The 25,024-nt window shown below is 51.9% G+C and overlaps 1 protein-coding gene and 1 long non-coding RNA gene across 4 annotated transcripts in view; both read right to left on the bottom strand.

The window, feature by feature from the left end:
* The window catches only part of Abcg1 (ATP binding cassette subfamily G member 1), a 55,187-nt gene extending 31,516 nt beyond the window's left edge, over positions 1-23,671 (bottom strand). Inside the window, exons 1-2 of one of the 2 annotated variants that reach the window (XM_005070670.4) lie at positions 23,514-23,671; positions 17,441-17,684 (exon numbers count right to left, since the gene is read on the bottom strand). In XM_005070670.4, the coding sequence (XP_005070727.1) occupies positions 17,441-17,684; positions 23,514-23,555 (286 nt within the window). In that variant the 5' untranslated portion in view covers positions 23,556-23,671. Of the gene's footprint in view, positions 1-17,440; positions 17,685-17,922; positions 18,066-23,513 lie in introns of those variants that run through there. The other variant, XM_040732044.1, reaches the window with a different exon arrangement.
* LOC121134222 lies at positions 22,020-23,021 on the bottom strand. 2 transcript variants are annotated; one of them, XR_005871269.1, is made up of 2 exons: positions 22,955-23,021; positions 22,020-22,359 (listed from the first exon to the last, which is right to left on the bottom strand). It is a non-coding gene; the product is annotated as an uncharacterized LOC121134222 (long non-coding RNA). The 2 variants fall into 2 exon arrangements; XR_005871268.1 differs by having other exon boundaries at positions 22,929-23,002.
* Positions 23,672-25,024: the final 1,353 nt, after the last annotated feature.

The following is a 25,024-nucleotide window of genomic DNA, read 5'->3' as shown; positions in this document are numbered from 1 at the left end:
AGGTGGGGCTGGGGTGGCAGTATTATATAGTTGTTCATGGTTGATGGTGGATTCTGGTTGAGCTTCATTTATGGGAATTTTTACTATTATTGAAATTACTCAGGGGAAACTAATAAGATTGGAACTGACAGCAGTGTAATTAGGAAAGATATAAAGTAAAGTTTGATTAAGCCTTTTTGATTGGTAAGAATTTGGGGGGACAGTGCTGACCTCAGCTGACCTAGGATGATTCAGCAGCTGAAGGGACAGCAGTGTTGAGCACTGACTCTCTGGCCACTCATCGTGGGCCTCGACCATGAGAGTCACCACAGCAAATAACTCCATCTTCCCGTCCCTGGGCTGTAGCCTCATTTCTCTTGCCTGTGATGCATGGCCCATCTCAGGCTAATGCTGGAAGCTGCCTGCCGCCGGTCCTGCATGTGACACACTGTGCCTCAACAGCTCTGAGCCTGCTGTGGGTTAAGCCTTCACCTGGTCCCTACGGAGACTCTCCTTGCATCAGAATCAGCCATCTGCCTCCACATTTAAGATAACGTCTCTATAGTTGTGTGAAGCCTACTGTATGCCCCAAGAGTTAATATTAGTAACTACAACTGGAATAAAGGAATGGCTAAAAAAAATGGATACCAACACACAGACACATACATGAAAATAAAAACATACAATTGAAAGCATTGGAATAAAGGAACCTGAGATCGCCAAAGGCCATAAAAGCCAAATTCTGCAGCAGCTGTGGATTAAAAGGGCATGAAGGTAATGTTACTTGTCATTTATTGTAATTCAATCAATTCTGCTGCTCTGGAAAGATACAAACAAAGGTGTCCATCTATGCTCCTGACAATGGGTTCACAGCACTTTGAAATCTACAAAATAAGCATGGCTGGACAGGGGCCTTTCCTAACTTAAAGAGATGTTTTATATTATAAACACAACTGTGCATGAACAGACACACATGTGTCACTTTAAGATGACATTTCTCCCTTTCTGCGCACCAAAATTACAAAGAAAGTGAAACATTCATGTAGTTTTTCAGTCGCTTACTTCAGTGAGTTGGAGCTATGACTGAATCAATCTCTCTCTATCTATCTATCTCTATCTCTATCTCCCTCTCCTCTCTCTGCCCTGGAACAGACCATCTCTGGTTATTGTTTGTGCACATGGACTGAGATTGTTTTATGAAATATTTATTAACAAGTGAATTACTAAGAGCAGCTTGGCCGTTCTGCCAGGATCTCTCAGAATTGAAATGCCTCGATAATAATTCTTTCCAGAGCTATTCTAGACCCACAGAGGACTCTAAGAAGCTGCTTCCTTCCCACAGACACCCTCTGCAGGAGTCCTCCAATTCAGTTCTTTGAAGTGTGTGCATGGCAGATTCACCAGTGGAGAGGCCCTGCGTCTAGAAGGTGAAGAAGCCCCATGATGGCACTAACTAAGGAGAAGTGTCCCCTTCTGCTACGTCTTCACTTCAGCTGTTCACATCAGCTCAGCGTACAGTCCCCGACCTGACCTTCCTGCTCCAGAATGTTCCTGCTGGGACACAGGTCCCGATCAACTTGGAGGTCACCCCAAGAAGAAGCAGACAGGGCTGCGTATTGTTCAACCAGCCCCTTTGCTGGCTTCATCCTGGCCCTTCTGCCTCCACACCCCTCCGCCACACTTCCCTGTGGTCTCCAAAGAGGACAACCCTCAGGGACAGAGAGGGAAATGTGTTTGAGACACTAGGTGGCCCCCAACGCAGCCTCGGGCTGCTCCCTCCTCTGGATCTGGTGGGGCTCCCACATGTATATCCAGACCCTGGGCTTCCCCGTGCTTTATTCTCACGGATGGCATGCTAGCTTCAGTCTTGTTTCTGCTCGGTCACCCCCGTCCTCCTCCTGTCCCCACAGAAAGCCACCTGGCCTGTGCTTCACTGCAAGCACCGACACCCACCGGCATACAGAAGGCCCGGTTGGCCCAGGGCTCTTGAGCATTCCAGGTTAGGACTCTGCCTCTCCCAGCTGTCCCAACTGAGAAGACCGGAGTATTCCAGTTCCTTAAGCATTTGTGTAACTGCCACCCTCGCCCCTCCCACCAGTCACCACACAGACCGAGGCGCAGTTCGTGGAGAGGTGCGCCTCACTAAGCACTGTCTTTCCTTCGGTTGCTTAGTCTGCCCTCTCTCAGAGGTTCTGTGACCGGGATGCTTACTTCATCCCATCCAACAGAGCATGCCATGGGGACTTCTCAGGAGGCCTGGGGTTGCACCAAGGTACACAGGGCCCATCAAACTGCCACATTCCCTCTGGGTACCTGACACCTTCTCTGGGGCCCTGAGGGCAGCTATGGGCCAGAGACTGGGGAGTGCTGTTGCCAGGCACGGGGTCCACACCTGTTTCTCACCTACCCCTCTGTGGAAGTCACCTTCTAGTACCTCCACGAGGCGCTGTGCTGGTTCTGTAAGTCAAGGTACTTCCCCCATGCAAAGGTCACCCGGGGCCTCAAGTGGGTATTTTCCACACTTTTCTTGGTAGGGACATGGGTTGCTTGTAAACAGCCCCAGTCCTCCATCAGCAGGAATAATAAGCCTCCATTGTTGCCACCCCCTCCACTCCTGTCTGTGTTGTGTGTGGTTAACCCCCCCACCCCCCGCGCGCAGTAGGACCACCAGTGTGGCCGTATCTATGGTCCAAGAGCAATCTTTAAAATTCAGGGATTATGATCTGTGTGCATTAGATTCTGTCACTGTTTAAATAAGGAAACTGAAGTTGGTTGCCCAAGAGTGAGAACTACAAAGTTAGAGTTCAGGCTGCAGGAGCTGCAGGAAACTAAGCTTCCAGGGCTTTCACTGCAGCGCTCTGCTGGGGGCCACTGGCTGTGCTAACCGCCTGCAGGCTTTCCTTTGGGTTTCGGGTTTCCTTTTGTGCTAAGTGAGGCACCCAGAACCAGTTCCCGATAAAGAGGTGCTCTACCGCTGACCAATTCCCTAGCTCCGCCTGTTTCTTATCTGATCCAGAGAATCTGGAACACAGGACTGCGGGAATGTCTCCCGTATGTACGGTCCCAATGTGTTACAGTGAAGTTCTGAGAGGCTGGCTACTGGGCTGGGCACTAAGAGACGGGTGAGGTCCAGGATCTGGAGCCCATCTCCTCAACACCAGCCAGCCCCTGCCTGCGCTCCATGACACATCCCCATCCTGGGGCCACCTGAGGCTCTGCAAACAGCTCTGCCACTTGCAAGAGAGGGTGAGTTTTCTTTCAGCCAAAGATAAAAAGATAACGGGGTTTACAGATGAAAACAAAGAACTCCCCAGTCAGAATGGCCCTTCCCTAGGCTTCCCTCCTGACCCTTCTAACAGGAAAGGGCCCTGGAATCCTGGGACAGATGAATGTCCTCCACTCACAGGGCATCCTCTGTGGCTCTCCTCAGCACTAGCTGGTAGACCAGGATGGAGATCAGAGCTCCTCACCTGGGGCTTGGGCAACATGCTTCCCAAACCAGTAGATGGGACCCCCATCTCCTCACTACCACACCAAACCAGTAGATGGGACCCCCATCTCCTCACTACCACACCAAACCAGTAGATGGGACCCCCATCCCCCACTACCACACCAAACCAGTAGATGGGACCCCTATCCCCTACTACCACACCAAACCAGTAGATGGGACCCCCACCCCCACTACCACACCAAACCAGTAGATGGGACCCCCACCCCCCACTACCACACCAAACCAGTAGATGGGACCCCCATCCCCCACTACCACACCAAACCAGTAGATGGGACCCCCACCCCCACTACCACACCAAACCAGTAGATGGGACCCCTATCCCCCACTCCCACACCAAACCAGTAGATGGGACACCCATCCCCCACTCCCACACCAAGGGACACTACAGCAGCTCACTCAAGTCCACCCAAGGGGATTTAGAAAGCATCTCTGGGGTCAGTGAGACAGATAAAATTTACACTCTCTTCAGTAATAGTAACAGGAACTGCTGAACCAGGCTTTCGGTCCCCTCTTAGCATCTGCTGTCCCCGACAGATGCCCTGGGGACAATGATCCTCAGCCCAAGTCCCCAGGAAGGAATGGGGCTGAGCAGGTCCCTGAGTTCGCAGTGGAGTCAGTACCAGGCCCTCCCCTCCCTTGGCGGGCAGCTTCAGCATTTCTCTCTGACATTCTAGTGTCTTCCAAGTGTGGAGGAGCAGCTGACCTGCAGGGGCTGCCCGGACCACTGTGAGTAAGCCCCACCCCACCCCACCCCCACTCCAAGGGAATGAGGAGCCAGGACACTTCTGACTGCTTCTCAGTGGCCCAGTGGCCGTGTACTGATCTGAGTCAGCACATCTCAAGGTGAAGTTCCCCACCGACAGGGTCTGGAATGTCAGGGAGATGCTCCGCAACTCAGAAGAGCTGGAGTAGCACAAAGCCAACTGCACTCCAAGCCCCCAAGACTACACCAGCAAAAGAAATGCACAACACACAAACCAGCTTCCTGGGTTACTGCCCCGTCATGTCCACTCTGACAGCCTATGGGTGTGGGACTGTGGAGCAACATGGATGAGCTCCTGGGGGCCCCCGAGTCCTTCCTGGAGAGAGTCATACTGTTAGCCATACTGTTAGCTGCTTAGCTTCACCATTTCATTCTAGGGTCAAGCTCTATCTAGATGGGTCTAACCTCAGTCCATGGCCCCACACATCCCCGGACAGCTATGCAGACAGCCCAACAGAAAAATTGTAAACTTAGAACACTGCAAACATTTTGGGGAAAAAAATCAAACTTGGCTGTGGAATTCTCAAGCATGAACTCTACAGATGACCATGTCAAAAGGTTAGACATACACCTGTGACGTGCTTCAGTGTCTGGGTTTGAAAAGCCAGCTTTTCCTAAGGGACTCTCAAAAAGTCAAAGTATAGGGTGAGAATGGCATGTGCCTCTAGAACTTTCTACCTCAGCCCTGGCTTTCCAAGTCCCGGGACTTTTCTTCCCCTTCTACGCTTTCCCCAATAGCCTGCTCTGTGAAGCAGGTACAGTGCTGTGGATTCCCCCAGGAAACACACAGGCCTTTGGGTTTGACCTCCCCATGGAACATGCCCTGGTGTACCACCATCCCATTCCCACCTGTGACAAGGGGATCCATTGCACCTGAATGCCTCGATGGGTGCTGAGAGCTGGCAGGTCGGTCAGCCTGGGCTCCACTGGCACATTAAAGAGCTAGATGCTCAACCTATGCTCAACACCCTACCCATGTTCAATACTCTACCCATGCTCAACACTCCACCCATGCTCAACACTCCACCCATGTTCAATGTTCTACCCATGCTCGATGCTCTACCCATGATCAGTCAAATTCCTTCTGAGCCTGCCACAGCCTGATGCCCTCTTAACCCCCCCCATGCCCTCAGTCCTGTGGGTGGAACCGAGGGTCATACTGGTCATGTGTGAGTAAGTATGGAATGTTCTAGTCTTAGTTATTTGTTCTCTCCAAGCATGGCTTGCAGGAGTCACCTGGGGAGACATGCTAGAAGCCTCCACCCCTTGAAACATCCAAAGCTCGCCAAACTTGTCTCTAGGTTCACTGCTTCCTCCTCACTGAAGCGACTGTAGGCAGCAAGTGTTCAAGGTCACTGGCGGCCACGATGCTAGGTGATCAATGACTTTGTCACCTGACCTCACGGGTCAAACAGGAAGAACTTAGTCAAGTCATGCTGGGCTTTGCCATGGAGTCCATCCTGCCATTAGCAGAGTCTCTGAAACTTCATGCTGGGGTCTCTTCTTTGATCGGGTGGGCATGGTGCTCTACAGGGTTGCTGGGAGACAGCCTGATTGGCATCCTAGTCTTACCTAACCACCGTCTTCAGCTGACTTCCTCTTCTACAAAATCCCTTTCCCCTCACAGCTCAAGATGAGTGCATGCATGTGCGTGTGTACACACGGGTCTCAGCACCACGGTTCTCAGCACCATAGGAGGGTACCACCAACTATTAGGACCTGGTGCAGAGTTGATGGGGTGTCATCATCATACACTGCTTCTGGGGGTCTGATTTGAGGGATGGGGTGCTAGAGGCCTGGATGTCACCAGATACTTCCAAATGACCAGATGAATGTTCTAGAACTTTGCTGTCTAGCTCCTTGGCTGTGAAGATACTACTGGATGAAAGATCCTTACTTGAATGCCATTAACATCTGCCTGTGGGAGCTGCATGGTAGGTTGGCCATGCTGGAGGATGACCGTTCCAACAACAGAGGCTACTCTAGAAGTACAAGTTACACGTAGACATATTGAAGTAAGGATGGAGAGTGATCCAGAACTTGGCAGGGAGCAGCCCCGATCACTCTGGGCTCTCTACCACACACACACCTTGGTCAGGTCTTGAACATATCTCTTATCACAAACTCAGTGGTAACACATGGAATTTTGAACACACATGTTCCATGAAAGGCTGAGCCAGGATCTGCCAGCAAACTATGCCCTGGCTCTTTGGCTTCTAAAGCCTGGTATTGCAGCAAACTTTCTTCTAGAATGACTAAAGGGCTTTTAATCCATGTGTTGGTTCTATTATTATTGGTTCCTGATGTCACACACAATACTGTTTATCCAGTTCTTCCTGGAACACAATGAGTTGTAGGTGTGAAGCTGTTTGCCCCACTAAGATAAGGCTTATTGCTGTTATGACTCCCTGTTTTATAGGGAATGTAAACTTACCCAGTGTCCTGCTGGAGAGTTGAGGAGTAAGTCTTACACCTACATTCCCAACCACTAGACTCCTCATTTGGCCTTTCCTTAACTGGGGTGGTGTTAAACAGTGTTAAGACTCAGGACCATTTTATTAAGAAGAGAGACAGAGAAGTGAAATTCAAACCAAATTCATGATGCAGTTTATTTTAGTCATCTTTTTGATAAAAAAAAGAGAAATGCATTTTCTATAAATTTGTAAGAGTACGGAATTTACTGTAAACATTTGCGAACTGTGGCCTTGGGTGCTGAGGCTGCTCCTCTGCCAGCTCTATCGCTGTCCCCATTGTGGCTGCCAGTTAGAGAGTGGGTACAGCCCCTCATGTTCACTCATGAAGATCCAGCCACAAGACAAAAATACACAGGAGCTGATAGTCTCACATCCTCCCTAGATGACCCACATTAACCTCTCTCAAGGAGGCAGATCCTGAAGTGTAATGTTGCTTACCCAGCTCCGTTTCAACGGCAGAAATTTCCACCCAGCCACTCACAAATGGTGAGAAATAGAAATAGTCTCCAAGATGCAAAACTTATCATCCAATGACCTGAAAGTTCTCTGAGGGCCTCTTAGGTGTGACACAGCTATGACCTGTCCTGGATAGGGCAGTGCCAACTCTCAAGTAAGACATGCTCATCAACAACTCTGAAAGGAAGGCTGATTTGGTTTTGATATTTGCCACCAGGAAGACGCCAGCGTCAGTCTTAGAAAACCAGCTGTGAATCTCTGAGAACATGAGTTACAGTTGTTAGGGACAGAGTCCCATCCCTGGTGGTCCTAACAAGCCATGCTCAGACACCTGCCCCAATGTGCTGATTAAAGAGACAAAATAACAGTGAAAAGTAGAGAAAGGAGACTTACTGATTCAACACAGCCTCATTGGAAAGAGGCCCAGTGACCCCCAAGTGCACCCTCAGGCACTGACTAGAGGCTTAGGTATAAGCAGAGGGCAAGAGGTGTGACCATAACTCAGCAGTCCAGGCCACCCACCACAGACCCATCATTGTCTGGGCTCTGGGCTCTCCCGCACGGTGGTCTGGTACTTCCAAACTGTGTGAAATCCAGTCCTGGGGGACAAGTCCCTCCTTGACTTTATCCTTTTCCTGGCCTGAGATTCTTGAGGAAATGCCAATGTCTTGGGGACAACTGCTGGGCACAAGCATCTCCAGGAAGCTCCCCAGGTCTACTCAGGGAATAGAGAGCTCAGAGTCCTGTGTGGCACAAGGCTCCAAGTCCTAGCATCTCGGTCCCTCACTAAGGACACCTCCACCAAGGGCTCTGGGCATGCCACATGCTGTCACCATGTGTGCCAGTGTCCTCGGCAACCCTGCAGTTACCACACACACACACTTCCTTCTTTTGACAGAGGCTCCTGCCCGCCTCCCCAGCCCCCCTCCGCCCCGCCGGAAACAGAAGGGGTTCACTGTATAACTGTTCACTCCCCACCATTAAGCTCCAGCCTGGTTCAGTCCACTGTCAGTTCAGATGAACTGGCACTCTGGAGCTATTATATGTCTTGCAAAAGGTTAACTTTACAACCACAAAACGAGGTAGAAAAAGCAAGCAGGGAAAACACAACCCAGAGAAGTCACCAGCCCCAAGGGGTGGCCTTGCATTTGGGCGCGAGCTCCAAAGGTTGAGTAGAACAAATGTATGATAGTACTTAGCACTTTACAAGATGTCTAAATTAAGCCCAGAGGAGCTGGTATCTCAGAAAGGCCCTGGTCCCCAGGGAGGGCATGATATGGTACCTCCTGTTCAACCTATGTCCTGGGCCTTCCAGTTATCCAGATGAGAGAAGCTGTACTTTTCTTACATCTGTGGGTTCGCAGACAGCCACAGACGCTACAGAATGCACTCCTCATTCTTTGCCATGCCCAGGTTGGAAGTGACTCAGGGTAGGGAAGTCCTCTGGATTCCAGCTGGCTTAGTAGATCCACAAACCAGTCTCAAAGGGAAATTCCAGGGTTTGGGAACCCGCCCTGGTCCTTTGCCAGAGCTGGTCACAGAGAGGAGGTCTGCCACTTATACCTTCCCCTGCCCTGAGCTTGAAGCAAGTAAGACTATTTCCAAGGAGTCACAGACAGGCAGTGTCTCGTGGAAAAAGGCACAACCTGGAGCTGTGAGCTCTCTTTGACTGTAAACGGCAGCTTCAGAAGCCCCCCACCCCCACCCCACCCCATCCTCAGCCTCCACCTTAGCGTGCAAGGCTGATCAATACCTGAAGGGCATGGCCAGCACGCAGAAAGGCCCGTAGCATTCTGGTATCAGCTGTGTTATTCCCACCAGCCACCCTCCACCCCCACTCCTCATTAAGCTTAAATAGGAAACAACCCTGTGTATCATCCAGTAATATGTTCCGCTTCATCTGTATCAGCACCTTCCTGTTGGAAGAGTTCTCAGTTCCGGCTGCCTTCTGGATCTGGGGTTGGGGGGCCGGGGGCGTGTGGCCAGGGGCTTTGCACTCCCCAGGGAGGTCCTAGCATCAGGACCACTTGAGCCCCCTAGAGCCGCAGCATCCCAACATCGTCCTCTTAGCAACAGCGCTGGGTGCGCTCAGCCAATCGCACAGCTCCTCACTGCCTCCAGCTGGAGGTTACTAGCGAGCATTGACCGATAGTAACCCGAGGAACGCTGGAGTCGGTGACGCGCAGGCACGCCCTGCGCCTGCGCAGCAGCTCATACCTGCCCCGCCTGCACCTGCACACTGGAGGAGGCAGCGCCTTGCTGTGTCTCCTTTCAGTCATTGAGAACACAGTTTCCTAAGAACTCAAAAATCCTGTAGGCAGCCTCCACTGAGCCTGCAGCCAGGGTTGCGTGTGAGCGACGGAGCCAGTGTGTCCTGGCCGCCTGTAGAATGCGCACAGGACCAGAGAAGGAAGGGCTGGCTGGGTGTTCTAAGCAATAAAACCCGTGATAAGGCTGTCACTTGGCCAGTGCCTCCAATACTGGGCCAGGAAGATGACAGTCGGCTGGAATGAACTACTCATTCATATTCTTATTCATCCCCCCCCTCTCACACACACACATGCCCCTTGGAGATCAAGCAGAGAGGCAACCTGTCCAGCAGGCAGTGATGCGGTTCTGGACTCTGGGCAGATGCCCAAGCCTGAAAGATTTTGTTTTCCCCCAGGACCCCCACTGACAGCAGGCAAAGCAGGCCTTCATGTGGCCACCCCGAGGTGTTTATATCTCCTGAGCAAGAACACGACACAGGTCATCGTATGTGGGTCTGAGCCTTGCAAAACATTTTGAGGCAGAGAGTTAAGCTCTGGGGTAATGAGACAATGTGGGAAAGCAAACAGTAAATAAACTATTTTTAATTGCAAGTACGCACGACTCTCTCAAAAGCAGGAGAAGAGGCGCGAGGCTGAGACCTCCCACAATCCGAGCCCAGCCCAGGCACTTCTGGGCAGAGCCACCAGTTGCCTCCTGACAGACAGGGAGCAGGTGACTCATGCCTGCTTCTGCACCGGGTACCACCCTTACCAGTTACAGACAGCAAGAACCTTCTGGGAGGAGGGCTCGTCTCTGGCCTGCCACCCACGAGTGTCACTGCGCTGTGTAATCGCGAAGCAAACCTGGGACCTCATTTCCCCACTGGCCACGTGTTCCTCGTCCTTCTATCAAGGCCGCCCACCTTAATGCACTCGGCTATTGTTTCATCCCTGGTCAGTTTCTTACACTGTCCAGTTTGTGAGCTCATTTCAAGACCAAGGTGACTTGTTCCACAGAGCTGCAGAAACAGGACCTGGGTCAACTCCGGAGCTAAGGTTGATTTTAGCTCCCAAGCATTTTCTGAGAATGAGCCTTGCGCAAGAACCTCATGCTGTCCAGGAGTCTCAGCCTCCTGGTGACTTAAGTGATCAATACTGTCGGGCAGGGGTGGGGCAGACGGCTTGTCCCCACACACGGGCGTTCAGACCAGGGCAGGCCCAAGGCTCCTGTTGGCTCCAAGATCTAGATTCTAAATATAGGTCTTGACTGTATATAACTATAGCCTTGACAGTCCTTCTAGAATACCTTGATTTTGACACAGAATGCCATTTACCCCATAGCACAGAGGTGGCTAACAACACAGCTGGTTCACAGGGAAGTGAAACTGTTGGCTCTGGGTCATGTAGGATGGAACCAGCAAGCACTTGAGGCATCCTTGACTCCGCAAAGCCCTTTTACACATTTTTTTTCTCACAGGGACAAGGCACCAGCATCAGACACGTTTGATTTGAAGACACATCTTCCCCTACACAGCAGGGGTTTTATCGTCTCATGAGGAACGTGCCTTGTGACCATCACCTTAACTGTATGGTGTAGTAGCCTTAACTATATTTAATCTGACCCACATGGCTACCTCTTTTCCTTAAATAGGTGGATCTGTTGATACTGGAACGGAGCTCAAAGGGAGCAGGTGTGCGGTTACTAAGCATTATTTTCCTGCCAGTTTATAAACAAAAGAAATGGTTTTATGTTCAGCAAGCTGTCAGCTGTAGTTATTTCTTGACCCGGGAGGCCCGGCCGGTTTAAAAGGACTTTCGTCTCAGAAGGTGGATGTATCTGGACACAAGCCCACACTGAGGTGCTAAATGCAAGCAGGACACAGGGCAAGCATGGCAAGAATGTCCTTGGGAAAGGCCTGTAAAGCCTGCAAAGCCATCCTGCAGAGGCCAGATGGCTCAAGAACAGGGACATTCTTGGGAAAGTGACAAGGAGGTCACATGCCCAAAATAAAGAAACTGCCAAACAGAGCACTCAGGAAAATAAGAACTCGGGGCCAATGTCACTAGGATGTCTGACCCATGTCCAGAGGTGTCAGCCCTGACCACACAGCGCTTTGGGACACACACCTCTCACTCCAGATCTCAGCTGGAGAGAGCCAGCTTCTCAGGTGTGTGTGGGGGGGGCACTAAAAGGGGCAGGCAGAAGGCAGGAGACAGATCCTGGACGCTGAGAGGAAAAACTGGCAAGTCAACGACACTCAGCAATCACCATTCTAGGGTCTGCCCTGGGAGCTGCCCGTTGCTAACAGTTCCTCAAATTCTATTCTTAGCCCACTAAAGAAGTTCTTTATCACCAAGGGTGCTGCTCTCAGGACCCTGAACAGATGGCCTACCCATCTGTCCCCAGGAGTCACCAAACACTGAAGAGCTAAGAACTGGTCTCTGGGTTCACCAAGGCAACAGATGGCCATTGGGGCACTCTCTGAAATGCTTAAGCCACAAGTGTCTCTACAAGCAGTCTGGGGCTATACACTGCCTGAGAGGGTTAGCTATGACAATAAATAAAGCAAACAGTGTGTTAAAAGCAATTTCCTTTTGGACCCAAGAGAAAGTCTCGTACAAGACAGGCCATGAGGCTCAAAAGAATTCCTCCATGCTAGGGGACTGTGAATCCCCCTTGAAACCTGAGCAACCCATCACTGTCATGGGGCTTTCTGGAACCTCCCCTTTCTGTGCTGGATTCCCCTGCCCATCCCCATTCTTGGGCACTTGGTTGAAGTTCAAGCTTCCTAATGGAATTCCTGAAAGGGGTATATTAATGGCACATTCCACTTATTTTAGTCAGCTTGTAATGACAAGCCTTGTGAAATGATGTTGGAAATTAAGAGAAAGCAAATCTTAATTTGAGAAGGGTGTTTACAGGCCTTTTATAACTCACAAGCAAACCAATACAGATAATCAGGCTTGGAGCTGCCCAGACTGCTTAACTCCTTCCTGTGTGGGTTTTTTCCCCCAGGGTTGAAACTGGAGGACTCAGCTGCAGCACAGACTGTGGTGTATTCTACTCTGTCCACGGAGTGCGGCATGTGCAGACATGGCCTGGACTGGCTGAAGTTCGGACATTAAAGAAAATGTGCTTAAGCCCCAGGTGTGATTGGGTTTCTTCACAACCTAAACTCTGCCAGGTGAGCTGTGCAGGTGTATTTAATTCCTAAGAGCCAGTCATGTGCTGGGGAGAGCCCATTCCCTGCCATCAGCTCCCTTCACCGACGAGGACACAGGACAGGCGCATCTCGCCAGAGGAAGGTGGACTTGAAAAGCCATCCGGATAGCTTTATTAATCTAAGCAGGCCCATGAGATAGGAACCAAGGCAGCCACTGATAACATCATCTGTACTGCAGTTGTCCAGGGTGAATCCCTCCTCGGGGGTGATACTCATGAGGCTGCTTGCAGGTAGCCAATCATAGTTTGAAATCCCACAGGCACGGCTTCAGGTTGGTCTTTCCTACTGTCGTGACCTTGAGATGGGTAGAGGGGTCAGAACCCCTCCTGAACCAGCCTCATGAGTCGAGCAAGCTGAGAAGTTCCCTCCTACAGCCATATGCTAGGTTGCCAGAGGGGACAGTCTGCAGGGCACTCCAGCCACTCCCCCTGTGACATTAGCCAATCCCATCCTAATGAAAGAGAGACCACTGTGTGGGGGGCATGGGCCTCCATCACTCTTATCTTCTCAGTTTTGCCATGTGTGTTCTCTTTGGGGGTTTCTTGGCCCAGGCTGTCTTCCAGAGTCACTCTGGCCTGAGGAGTGACGGCTCCCATCAGTCCCCTACCACAACAGCCAGCGTGACGGAATCAAAGGAGAGCTTGTTCCAAGTCATTTGTCCCATCAGCTCACACACTACGTGAGTGGGTTCCTTGAGGGAGGGTAATTACCAGACCAGAAGCCGGTGAGGTGCTCCTTGGGGTGCTGCGTACTCCCGAGACTGACTCCTTTCACAATTATGTTCCCTACCAGGAATCTATTACATGATCTAGTTTTTCCTCCAAAGACATCATTAATTCTTAAGATGAAAATGTGAGTACAATTGAAAACACACGTTTGCTTAAGCACCCCCGTCAGTGCTTAGCAGTCCGTCAAGCTTCTAGACGTGAGCCAGAGTGACCCCAAAAGCAACGGATACCGTCCCTGCCCAAATCCCCTTCCTCCCAGCAGAACAAATTTCACATCACTCTGCCTGCTTTCTTTAGGAGGACAGTGTATTCATAGTGTTATTGTCTTCAGAAGGCCCAGTGAGGTAGCACCACGTTCAGGGAGAAATCTTCGGAGGAAGTGGTTTCCACGGGGTCTGCAGAGTGGTTCAGCATCTGTCTGGGTAATGGAAGAGAACTGGATCCCCTCCCTGGCTTTGACTTTGGACAAACAGCCTCTGCCCCTGGGTTCCTGTCACCTCTACCAATCTATAAATCTGGCAGGCTGCTGGCTGCTCTCAGAGCTCCTCATTCCTACAAGCCGGGAGTCATCCCTCCAGCCTTGCTGTGGCAGCCTGCCCCAGAGGTACAGTCAGCCCAGCACATCAGGGTGAATTGTGAAAGCCGACAACCAATCGGCTTGATATACAGACAGCAAAACTAATCAGGCAGCGGCAGGCAGCATGTCAGAAGCGGCTTCAGCTCCGAAGGTCACCTTGGAGCCACACGGAGCGGAGGGCAGATCCAGAATCACTATGATGGAGGAGAAATGGGAAGAGTAGCCAGGAAATGACCTCACAGCCTCCAGTTACTGCTGGAGCCTGTGAGGGTCACCAGCCACCGGAGGGACAAAACAGCAAAGGGCACACACGGGCACAGAGGAAGCAGACTGTGTGGTCATTCAGGAGCAGAGGTGGTGGTGGGGAGTCATGTGGGAAAAGCGTAAGGAATCCAGAGGTGTAGGGAGCATGTCAGTCAGCCTGATGCCTGGTCCCGGGTACACTTCATTGACTGCCTGCTACTGTGGTGGTTCCGAGTTGAGGAAACTGGACCCCTGGGTTCAGAGTCACCAGCATGTAGCAGTGAAGAACCAACTGGTGCTAAGAGAGAAGTTATCAGGGTGTCTGCAGCGCACGCCACTCACAGATGATGGGACAAATGACGGACTGGGCTTCCTTCCTGCAGCCTAAGGGACTATTCCCAGAGCACCCCAGCCTCCAGGAAGAGCCCCATTTCCTTGCTGGCTACATGAAGATGATCCACATGGTTCAGAACTAGGCAGGCCTGGCACCATGTTGAACTTGACAGAGTTAGCGATCGCCACTGTGGTCTCAGGACCACATCTCTCTACGCAGGGGTATGGCCAAGCCCCTTCACCACTCTGCCGTAGGTACCCCCGTATTCAGTGAGAAGAAAGTGGGCACTAAGTTTTACTTCACACTGGCATGGTAACGCATACAGATTCTGAGCTGTAGGTCTGGCGACGAGGGAAGGACAAGGCACACAGTGGTGAGGGCACCTCAGAAATGCCCCTGCAGAGGAGGAAAAGGAGAGCTGTGGAAGGGGTCAGCAAGCCACACCTCGCCGGCTGAGAAAACAACAACAGGGACACACCAGACTGAGCATATCCTGTCATCCCCTCTGACTCATGGGCAAGTCCCGCAGGGTTCGAGTTCAACTCCTCCCATCCCGGAACCCACAGAGGTTACTACAGGGCAAGTGGCCACCTGGCTGAACGTCCATGAAGGCACAGAGAATGGACTCTTGTCGGCTGACTGATGGTGACGGTAACCTGTTTACTACCTGAGGACATGAGACAGACGCAGCACCTGGAGGGCCCCCACTCCTGGGCCAAGTTGTGCGTGCTGTGTTTCAACTCAAGATGCGGTGGTGGCTCATCGAATGCCAGCCTGACAGGGTTTAGAACAGCCATGGCAACAAGTGTCTGGGCACTTCCGTGAGTCAGGGATTACCTGTATTATGTTAACAGAAGTGGGGAGACCCACCCGAAAGGTGATCACAGCACCGTTCCAAGGGCTGGGGTCCTGGGCTTCACAAAAAGGAGAAAGAGAGCCGCGCTCCGGTGCTCATCTCTCTCTGCTTCCTGACTGGATACAACTGACCAGCTGCTTCAGGCTCCTGCTGCCATGACTCTTCGGTCACAACGGGCTGTACCCTGGACCTGTGAGTCCAAACAGATCCTTCTTTCCTAAGGTCTTCTGTCAGGTATTTTGTTATAACAAGTGAAAAATGTGACACGCACACAGGCTTCAAACATCCGAACCCCACATGGCAAACTACCTTCACCTACAGCATGGGTTTTCAAAACCCATGACAACACCTCCAAGGCCACACACGATACACGTGCAGAGATCTCTGTGTGCTTCACAGGTCTGCCATGATTTACCCACACTAACCAGCAAGGCCCACTTGGTACATTTTTCTGTAAAGCCTGTTTATCTCCATCTTGCCATTCTAACAGGCTCCACAGAATGGGCCTATGGCTGAGCTGGGCGTAATTTCCTTCTTAACAAGGCAGGCTGGTATCTGGAAATGTGAGTATCAGGTAGCAGTGCCTTACAATCAGCCCTTGAGAGGGGACAGGGCTTGTGGCCTGGCTGTGCAAACCCAAACATAATCTTCACAACCACCGACGAGCTCAGCAGTCCGGGGGATTGGCTTCTCAAGTTTCCAAAATTTTGTTTACCACCAAGACCAGACTGCCCTGCACATAATCTCACAGGCTTAGCTTCAGGAGGCAGAAAAACAGAACAAAGGGAAGAGAGGGAGAGAAGATGAAAACCACAGAGGCTCTAACTTAGTCCTCTTCGAAAGAAAGGTTGTGCCAATATCTAAGTTAAGAGTCCCCCTGTGCCCCCCAAAATCGGTCTTCTGGTGGCACCTGGTTCACTACTTTGGACTTCCCAAGTTCCTTTCTGATTTCCGATTTGCACACGGTGATTCAGTAGACGGCAGGAACCGCCTGGTCTGTTCTGCAGCCACCCTACTTCAACAAAGAGCAGACTAGACTGGGAACCAAGATCCACCCAGAAAGGCGTGTGCATTCAAACCTCAGCAAGCAAAGAACTAGGGGAGGTGGCTGAGCAACTGGGACTGTTAGTCCCAAGCCCCTTCAGCACGTGACAGGTCCCTCATCCGATGGTGCTCCAGCGGCCTCCCGTGCTCCGTCCTCCCATTTTAATGGCACAGCTCAGTTTATGAAGGGCTGGTTTTTCCCTATACACCACCAGCAACACACACTGAGGAATCCTCCCAGGGTCTCAAAGACAGTTGGTTCCCAGGAAGGTCATGGCAGACCCTGGAATGCTCCTGAACAACTGAGACTTGGGAGGCAACACACACTTTCTCTGAATGGCTGGCGAACAATTCCACCTTGAAAGACAGACATAAGCTGAGTGTCCTCCAGGAAGGACCCTCAGAGCATAATCACTGATGCTGGGTGAGCACCATGCTAATCTTTATCCAGGCCCCATTACAGGAAATCCAACTGCATAAACACTCATTTTTCTGAGCATTGCCAGTGGAAATTTCCATGTGACTGCATGTGACAAGTCACCATCAGAACACAGATATATGAGACAAATGCATAAAACTACCTTTGGGTGTATATATCATAAGTTGTCCAAGAAACAGATGTATGTCATGGTTATGTTTGGGTCCTGTCTCCAAGGTACCTCATTATGGCTATGTACATATTCCCCAAATCCAAAATATATATGTAGCTAGAAGCACTTCTGGTCCTGAGCATTTTCAACAAGGGACACTGGATCTGTACCAACAGCACCAAAGTTTAGAGCCACTGTGACTTTGAGACTGTCTAATGCAACCCATGTATTTTCACAGGAGAGAAGTCAGCTGTGGATCAGCGGAAGGAAATTAGCCAAGGCAGGGCTGCGTCGGAAGAGAACGTGTATCAGCCGTCCACCTACAGACCAAGATTCCCCCAAACACCATGTGGCCACCCTCGCAGGCTCCCCCAAGCACAACTACCACCAAGCTGGTGGTTTCACTCCCTACCTTTCTTCCTCCACCAGGGCCCCTCAGGAACGGAGTAGGAAAGGTCCTTGAATTCAATGTTCACAGCTGCCCTCCGAGGCAACGAGGAAAAGCGCTGGGCCTCTGTGAAGTTGTTGTCCACCTTCTTCAGGTGCCCATTCAGCAGGTCTGTCTCAACGTCATCCACGTTGCTGGACACGACCTCGTCCACCGACACGCACACGGACTTGGGCTCCGTCATGGCTGCAGAGTAGCTGCTGGCATTCTAGAAGGCAAAGCGGAGGCGGCGATAAGATGTGTTACGTGCTCCTCGGAGACAGAGAACTTCAAGGGACTTGCCGCTGGGCTCAGGGTCATCGGTTATCCATAGAGATAGTTTTTAGACTTTGAGAGTGCCTTTGTCCCCAGAGGAGAGAGAGGCCACCTGCGGGAATTGTCCCAGCTAACCAACCATCTCTTTTGCTTCTCATAAAAAGACACCAAAGATAGGATGCCAAACACACCTACAGTCTTCCTTCAGAATCACAAAATCTGATCATAAAACTTTAGTAAGTGACTCGCTTTCCTCTATAAAGAAGGGATGAGCCACCATGGAAAGTGATCTCTTTCTGGTCTACTCATAAAAACCTCAGCGAAGACACACGAGGCTCCAAAGAAGGTACAACTGGAAATGGCTTATTTAAAGTACACTGTTGTCACGTGTTCCCAAGTCATCATCTCTTGACGTGTGGCTAGGGCAGCATTGCTAAAGCCCTGTGGGGGCTGGTCATATTTTACTGTCGCATCTTCTAGATCCCTTGTAACTTCCCACCATTGTATCTTCCTAATAACATTAGAGGGTTGGAGTAGTTTGTATATGTCTCTGTTGCACAGGCAAGGAAACTGAGGCACAGACTACTTAAAACACAGTGCGGTGCTGCCTATATTGCAAAGGCAGCCCATCGCCAGTGTAGGTAGGGCTACAGACAAGTGCTGCAGCGCTATATTATAGGCATAGCTTTAGCTTTAAAGCCTTCCACAAGAAACCAAATGCACACAGCGGGTGGGCCAAGACCCAGGAGTATTTATGCAAAGCAAGGGGTTTGCTTTTCTAATGGCTTGGCAGCCCTGGCCTGATCAATAAGCTTCAGGAACCTCCAAACACAGCAGAGCCCTAAGGGGACAAGTTGTACTAAAGTGTTTCTAGCTGTCTCCTGAAGCTTGGGGAAACACCCAAAAGCATGGGCTTTCTGCAGGCTCAGCCAGTTGCAGATAACCTGGGGGGGGGGAAGCCCACCCCTAACCACTTCTGGTCCCCAAGGCTACAGAATATTCCAGGACTGGTGAGGAATTGCTGTTGTCCTCTGTTCTAGAGAGGACACATATGCCATCTTCTGCTTTTGGCTTATTAACTTTCTCTAATATTGCTTATTAGTTATTGTTATTTCTTAAAAAAATAAAATACAACTATAGCGGATTATCCACAGAAAGTCTCATAAAGGGCTGGGGAGGTGACTCAGTTGGTTGGATATGCTTGCCTAGCATGCACAAATCCCTGGGTTTCTCCCCAAGTACCCTCGAACTCTGGCACTTGGGAAGTGGAGGAAGGAGGGTTGGAAGTTCAAACTCATCCTCAGCTGCACAGTGAGTTTGAGGCCAGCCTGACTACACAAGAACTCTACCTCAAGGAAAAGCAACCCAACAACAAAAATCCCTACAAGCCCAGCAATTCAAGCCTCCCTCCCACCCACCCACTCACCCACCTAGAATGTGCAACTGATCATAGAAGAGCTGGGTTTACTACCAGTGTGGCATTTGGGGGTTCAGAGCCGAGCAGTAAGCTGGGGGGGAGGGCGACTTGGGGATACTTAACACAAATGGGACATGGGAAATGTAGACCGGGGATTCGGAATCTCCTAGTGAAGGAAAAAGGAGCTTGCACTTAAGAAAGCGATGTGTGAACCACGAACGCCCACCCACCTTCACGAGCATCCCTAATTCTCATGGACACGCCTCCCGACTCAATGAAAACGAAGGTACACAGGGTATTGTTGAAGTCTAGCCTGGGCCAGCAGGCACGAAGCAAGGATGCTCTAAGTGGGTTCATACGGGCCCAGAACTATGCCAGTGCTGAGACCCACACAGCCCAATGGAGAGCTGCTCCCCACCCCCCCCACAGCCTCAATGTGCACTCATCAGGTGCCTGCCCTGAAAGGCCTCTTGGAGGGGTTAGGGTCACTCTGTCATAGCCCAGTGGTCCTGTAGGAATGCACCCATGTAACTCAGAACCTCCCCAGCGGGCACAGGGACCTTCCCAGGACCCACCCACTGTCCTTTGTGGCTATAACTGCCGTGGCAGGTTCAAAACCACAAGGGCTACGGAGGGAGCCTGGGAGGCACAAGGGGCTGGCTTCAGGAGGCGGGGGGGGGGGGGGGGGGATGTCATATGGGGAAGCAACAAGGCAGTCAGCTGAAGCCAGGTCCCTCCCACCCCACTCTGCCATGAAGGGGAAGTGCCACAAGCTTGGCTCCAACCCTGAGAGAGGTGGGTAGCCTTTCTCCATCACGGCCCCTTGAGCTCTACCCCTCAGGCCCCACCTGCTGTGGGTAATCCCTCCTCCCCTTCACAGGCCCCCAACATAGGTGTCCAACCCCAAGGGAGCCAAGAAGAGATTGCCTCCTTCCCTGTTGAAACCCCGCAGGAACAAGGGGCCTCACAGTCACCACCCCACCCTCTGGTTGTGGCAGATATCAGCCAGGCATCCCCAGACTCCAAACCTATCTATGCACACATTCATTCCCTTGCAGACTGGACACCAGATAAAGTCAGTCATCTAGTCAGACACAAAAGTGGACTCTGGCCCTAGCAAGCTCAAGTTCAAGGCTGAGGCCAGTGGAGAAAGCAGCTGTCACAACAGGATTAAGAAAGGGTCATGGATGCAGACCAGACCCCTGGGGTGGGGGCCCAGAACAAAGTCTGTCTGCAGAAACAGTCCAGGCTGAGATTAGTGAGATGACACGGGGAGGAGCCCCCCCCCCCCGCACGGGGAGAACAGGGCTTTGTGTCCCACGCTCCATGTAGGGGGCCTCTGTGAACAGCCAGTATGGAATACGGAGACCTGAACCTACAGTAGAATCAGACTGAATGTGGGTTGGGGTGCAGGGTAGGAGAGGAGGGATGGAAGCGGGGTACCTGGCATAGACGGGATGAGAGAGGCAAACTTTAGAAAGAGATCATGAAGATCAGTGGGGACCAGGAGAGGGACCCCAAGCCTGGAGCTCCAGGCTCGGAAGACTGCAGCAATCGCCTGCAGAGCTAGGGATGGGAGAGCTTAATCAGCAGGTGGTAACGGGGTTGGAGCCCATTACACCAGCCAGCAGACCGAGCTGGGTGACTAAACTGAGCAGAGTCAGCTACTGAGGATGGGAAGTGTGCAAGAATAAAACCACGTGCATGCGCTTGCTAAGTAAGTGGCTGTAAACACCAGTGACTAAGACTCAGCATGCTTAGTTCACTCCAGCCTGCACTCTTTGCTTTTGCACAGCCCGAGGTGGGGGGGAGCGGTGGGGGTGGGTGGGAGGGAGGCTACCCAACTCCAGTTTGGAAGGGGCCAGGAAAGCAGCGAGGTTACCCACCAATCTGACTCAGGACCCCTCAGTCAGGAGGGGTCCAGCTCCCTGAGACGTCCAAGTCTGAGCTGGCCTTCTTTCTCCCAGCCATTTGAGTACTGCTCACGGCATACAGCACAATAATCCTTTAGAGTAACCTGCCCAGCAAACAGGAACTCAGGCACCATCCCTGCCCGTCCCCCTCAACAAGGACAGCACCCCCACCCTTTCTCCACTGGTGTCCAGTGGCCTCACCCAATTAATAAAATCATGAAAACCTATGTGATGAGGCAGTGGCCTGTCACTCCAAAATAGACCAGCTCTCTGGAAACAGGTCCTCCGAAGAGAGCTAGTCAGCGATGTAGGTTACAGCGGAGCCCTGCCTCGGCCTCCTGAGCTCATTAAAAATAAAACAAACACCTATTCCCTCCCGCTCTCCCCATCGGCTGGTCTGCTTCCCTGCCTTTCCTGCCTGGACTCTGCCCTCTCCTCATGGAATGTGTTTTGCTGACAGAACAGATGGTGAAGGCAGGAAGTCCGTTCCTGGGGACTTTGTGCAGAGGGGAGCCTGTTGTAACCACTGCTGGGGGCTGTTGAAGAGAGTGTTTCCTTGGCACAGTGGTAGAGTGTCCAGTGAGGGCTGCAGGGATGCTGGGCATCTGGAGACACAAGAGTTAGGCGTCCAAGATCAGACAAGATCACTAGACCCAGAGTGGTATGATCACAGACAGATAGATATTTTTAAATTAAAACAAAAGTGCCAACTTTCCAGGAAGAAAATTCTCTTCAAATGCATCAATAGGTTTCCTGGGGAATAATAATAAAAAAATATGCCCAAGCCATTATGTTATCTGTAACCTCACAGCACAGGTTCAGGCTGTATCAAACCATAATGTTGTAAATTAGCATAAAATGTGTACCCTACAGCATTCTGGCTCATTTATCCACATGGTCAAGCCAGTTCTAAATGACAGCATGTCCCGAGCAGAGAGAACCCACCAAACTTCCACCATTTGCTATGATCATCAATTATCTTTAATTTTCCGTTGCCAGCATAATCCTCACAATGATAGATAAGTGTGCAAGGGACAATTTTTCAGTGTTACTCAAGCAATCAGCTAGATAAAAGCAAATTATCTTGAGGAGAAGCGATTCCTGTTTCCATTGGCTCTGACGTGTGGGAACCAGAGCATACCCCAAGGACGAGAATCAGCTGGGGGGTCTTCCCGCCCGCCTCACCCCACGCCCTGCTAACCACCACTCCAGTGCATCTTCGCTCCACTCTGTCGGTTTACACAAAATCATTACATAATGAGTCGGCGGGCTGGGCTCGAGGCGAGTTCTACAGTAACCTGTTTGGAATCATAGGATGCAGTTGTCAGAGCAGAGCATGCGCACAAAGCCTAGTGCTTTTTTTTTCCCTCTAGAGCTCAAGGCAAGAGGTAACTGTCGGTCAAATCCTACTGAGCCCTGCTGACTTCAAATACAGGATGCTAAAAATGAAATAAAGGGGAGGGACTGTGCAATGTGGGCTTCCAGCGTATGGGAAGGAGCAGGCAGGCTAGTAACAGAGCTAGGAGGCAGAGAAAGGGACGATCCGGGTGGGAATACGGAGGGTTTGCTGTTTGTACTTCACACAGTCTGAAATCAGCTTAAGAGCACATTATCCGCAATGTCCGCGGGTTAGGCGGAGCCAGCAGGGCCAAGTGTGAGACCAGACGGGCGGTGGGCTGTGGTTTTGTTGTATGTTCGCTTTTTTTTTTTTTTTCTGGGTGCACTGAGGGACCACGTAAGAGGAGACGCTTGGCCACCTCTGGAAACAGCGCTTGTCTAGCAATTAATTCAGAAGCGCCCGGTTTTTGCCCTAAGACTGGTACCTGGGGTGGGGGTGGGGGAGTAAATGCCCACACCCGGTCCTCACCTCTGCAGGGATCTGGGCTCACCCACCTCTGTCTCCCCTGGGACTCTGGCACCTCCTCCGAGAGTAGCTGTCCCTGGTGAGCGCGGGAGAACAGGCTCCGTTTCGTGGGGGCACAGCTTCGGGGTTTTTTTTTTGGTCCCCCACTATGTCCAGAGCTCCGGAGGGTGACACAAGAAGTCCCCGCCGCCCGCCTGCCCCGCAGAACCCCCCAGGGATATCCGACCCTGGCTTCCTTCGGGCTGGACCCGAAGTCTCTTCCCAGTGCGCTCCCAAGTCCCGAGCCCCGAGCCCAGAGGCGGACAGTCAAGGCCATCTGTTCACTTGCGAGGCTACTAGCTGCCCCGAGCCCCATTCCGGGTCGCTCCATCTCCCCGGCGCCCTAAGCCAGTGCAAAAAGCATCCTGAGGCTCCAGGTGGCCGGGGCGGAGGCGAGCAGAGCGGGGCACCTCTCCAGGGCGCCTCAGGTCAGCGCTCAGAGGACGCGCTCCTAGGCGGCTGGTGTGAGGACCAGTGCGCCCGGCTTTGTGTTTCCTGTTTCCCTAGAAGATAAAACCCAGGCCCGAGTGCAAAGGATGTGCGACTCACCATGGCGGTGCCGACCGAGAAAGCGGCCATCAGACAGGCCATGCCCCGGGGGCGGCGGCGGCGGCGGCGGCGGCGGCGGCGGTGGTGGTGGCGGGGAGGAGGCTGCGGGTGGCGGGGACGAGGTTGAAGGAACCAGGCTGCGCTTGCTCCAGCTCCACGACCGCGCTCTGCGCGGGTTCCGACTGAGCCCCGGCCCCGCCCCGGTTCATGATTGGCTGGCCTGCGCGGAGGGGGCGGGGCGCCGACAGGTGCGCGTGCTCTTGTTTTGCTCCTGTTGCAGAAGGGCTGGAGGATGCCGTGTACTGGGAGCCATCTGCTAGGCCTCTAACTGGGCCCTACCTCCTGGGCCTGGCAACCCCAGTACAGGGATCCCACAGGGGCTGGGCCATCGCAACTCTAAGCGAGCCAGCGGGGGCACCATACAAATCATTGGGTCCCTGTTTAGGGAACCTCCTGGGGTAGCTTGAGGAGCCAAGGGGGAGAAGTCAGGTCACTCTTTTCTTTTGCCTTTGTTATGCATCGGTCTTCCAGGTGAATGCCCCAAGAACAAAAGGAGAGAAGACTGCTGCAGAGCCCGCCCCACAGCTCCAGTGTGGGGCGATCCCTATCAAGCAGCATGGGCGTTCATACAGGCCTCCATCAGCACCACTCCACCCCCAAATAAACCACAGGGGTGTTTCCTGTGTCTTACACAGACATGTTCTTGTGTCCAGAATATACTTGTGTCCCCTATTATTTTTAAATGGGCCGTTTCCCTATGACCATGGTGACATTCTTTAATCCCACCCGCAGATGCTAAGGCTTCTGCTGAAGCAATGCTCTTTCACCCCAGCGCGATAGAGCCACCTGCTCCAACATTTGGGTGTGCCAGGACACTTTCTGCTCTCCTAGGAGGGGGCAGGCAAACGGGTGTCACTCTATCAGATCCTGAACCTTAGCCAAGGTTTTCCCTGGAATCACAGAAAGGAAAGTGGGCGTGGCTGAGTTTGGAGGGAAGAGGATGGACTAGGGGCTGTCCTTATCAAGAGGGCTGACAAAGCCATGGCTTTCTCGAAAAGTTATGAATACAAAACTCCCAGGGGATGAGAAAGGTTTCTGGGGTCTGGGACTGTAGTCTACCCTGGTGTCCACCATTGCTCCAGGTGGACAAGAGGAGACTCAGGTAATGTGACCAGCACAAAGGCCATGATGTCAACATGCCTATTTTCACAGATATCTACAGCCTTCTTGGTATCTACTCTCCCTGTTTCCAGAAGTCTTCCCAGAATTTTCTTCTGGAAATTTTCTTTCTCGAGCCCCCTCTGCTCAACCCTGCAATCCCTCATCCCACCCCCATTTCTATGCCCCTTTGATTTGAAAGACCCCTACCCAGGACCCCCTAGGAAAAGAGAAACAAGGCCAGGCTGTTGCCTAATGAAAGAAACCCAGACCAGGTGTCTCACCCTCAAAACAGGATGTCTGTGATCACTATAGCAGTCATGGGACCCGGATAATAATTGCTGACGCGTGCT

This window comes from Mesocricetus auratus, unplaced genomic scaffold (genome assembly GCF_017639785.1).
Source record: "Mesocricetus auratus isolate SY011 unplaced genomic scaffold, BCM_Maur_2.0 Super-Scaffold_100027, whole genome shotgun sequence".
Classification (NCBI taxonomy): Eukaryota; Metazoa; Chordata; class Mammalia; order Rodentia; family Cricetidae; genus Mesocricetus; species Mesocricetus auratus.
Note: the sequence above shows the minus strand (reverse complement) of the source record. Positions and strands in the feature narration are given on the sequence as shown.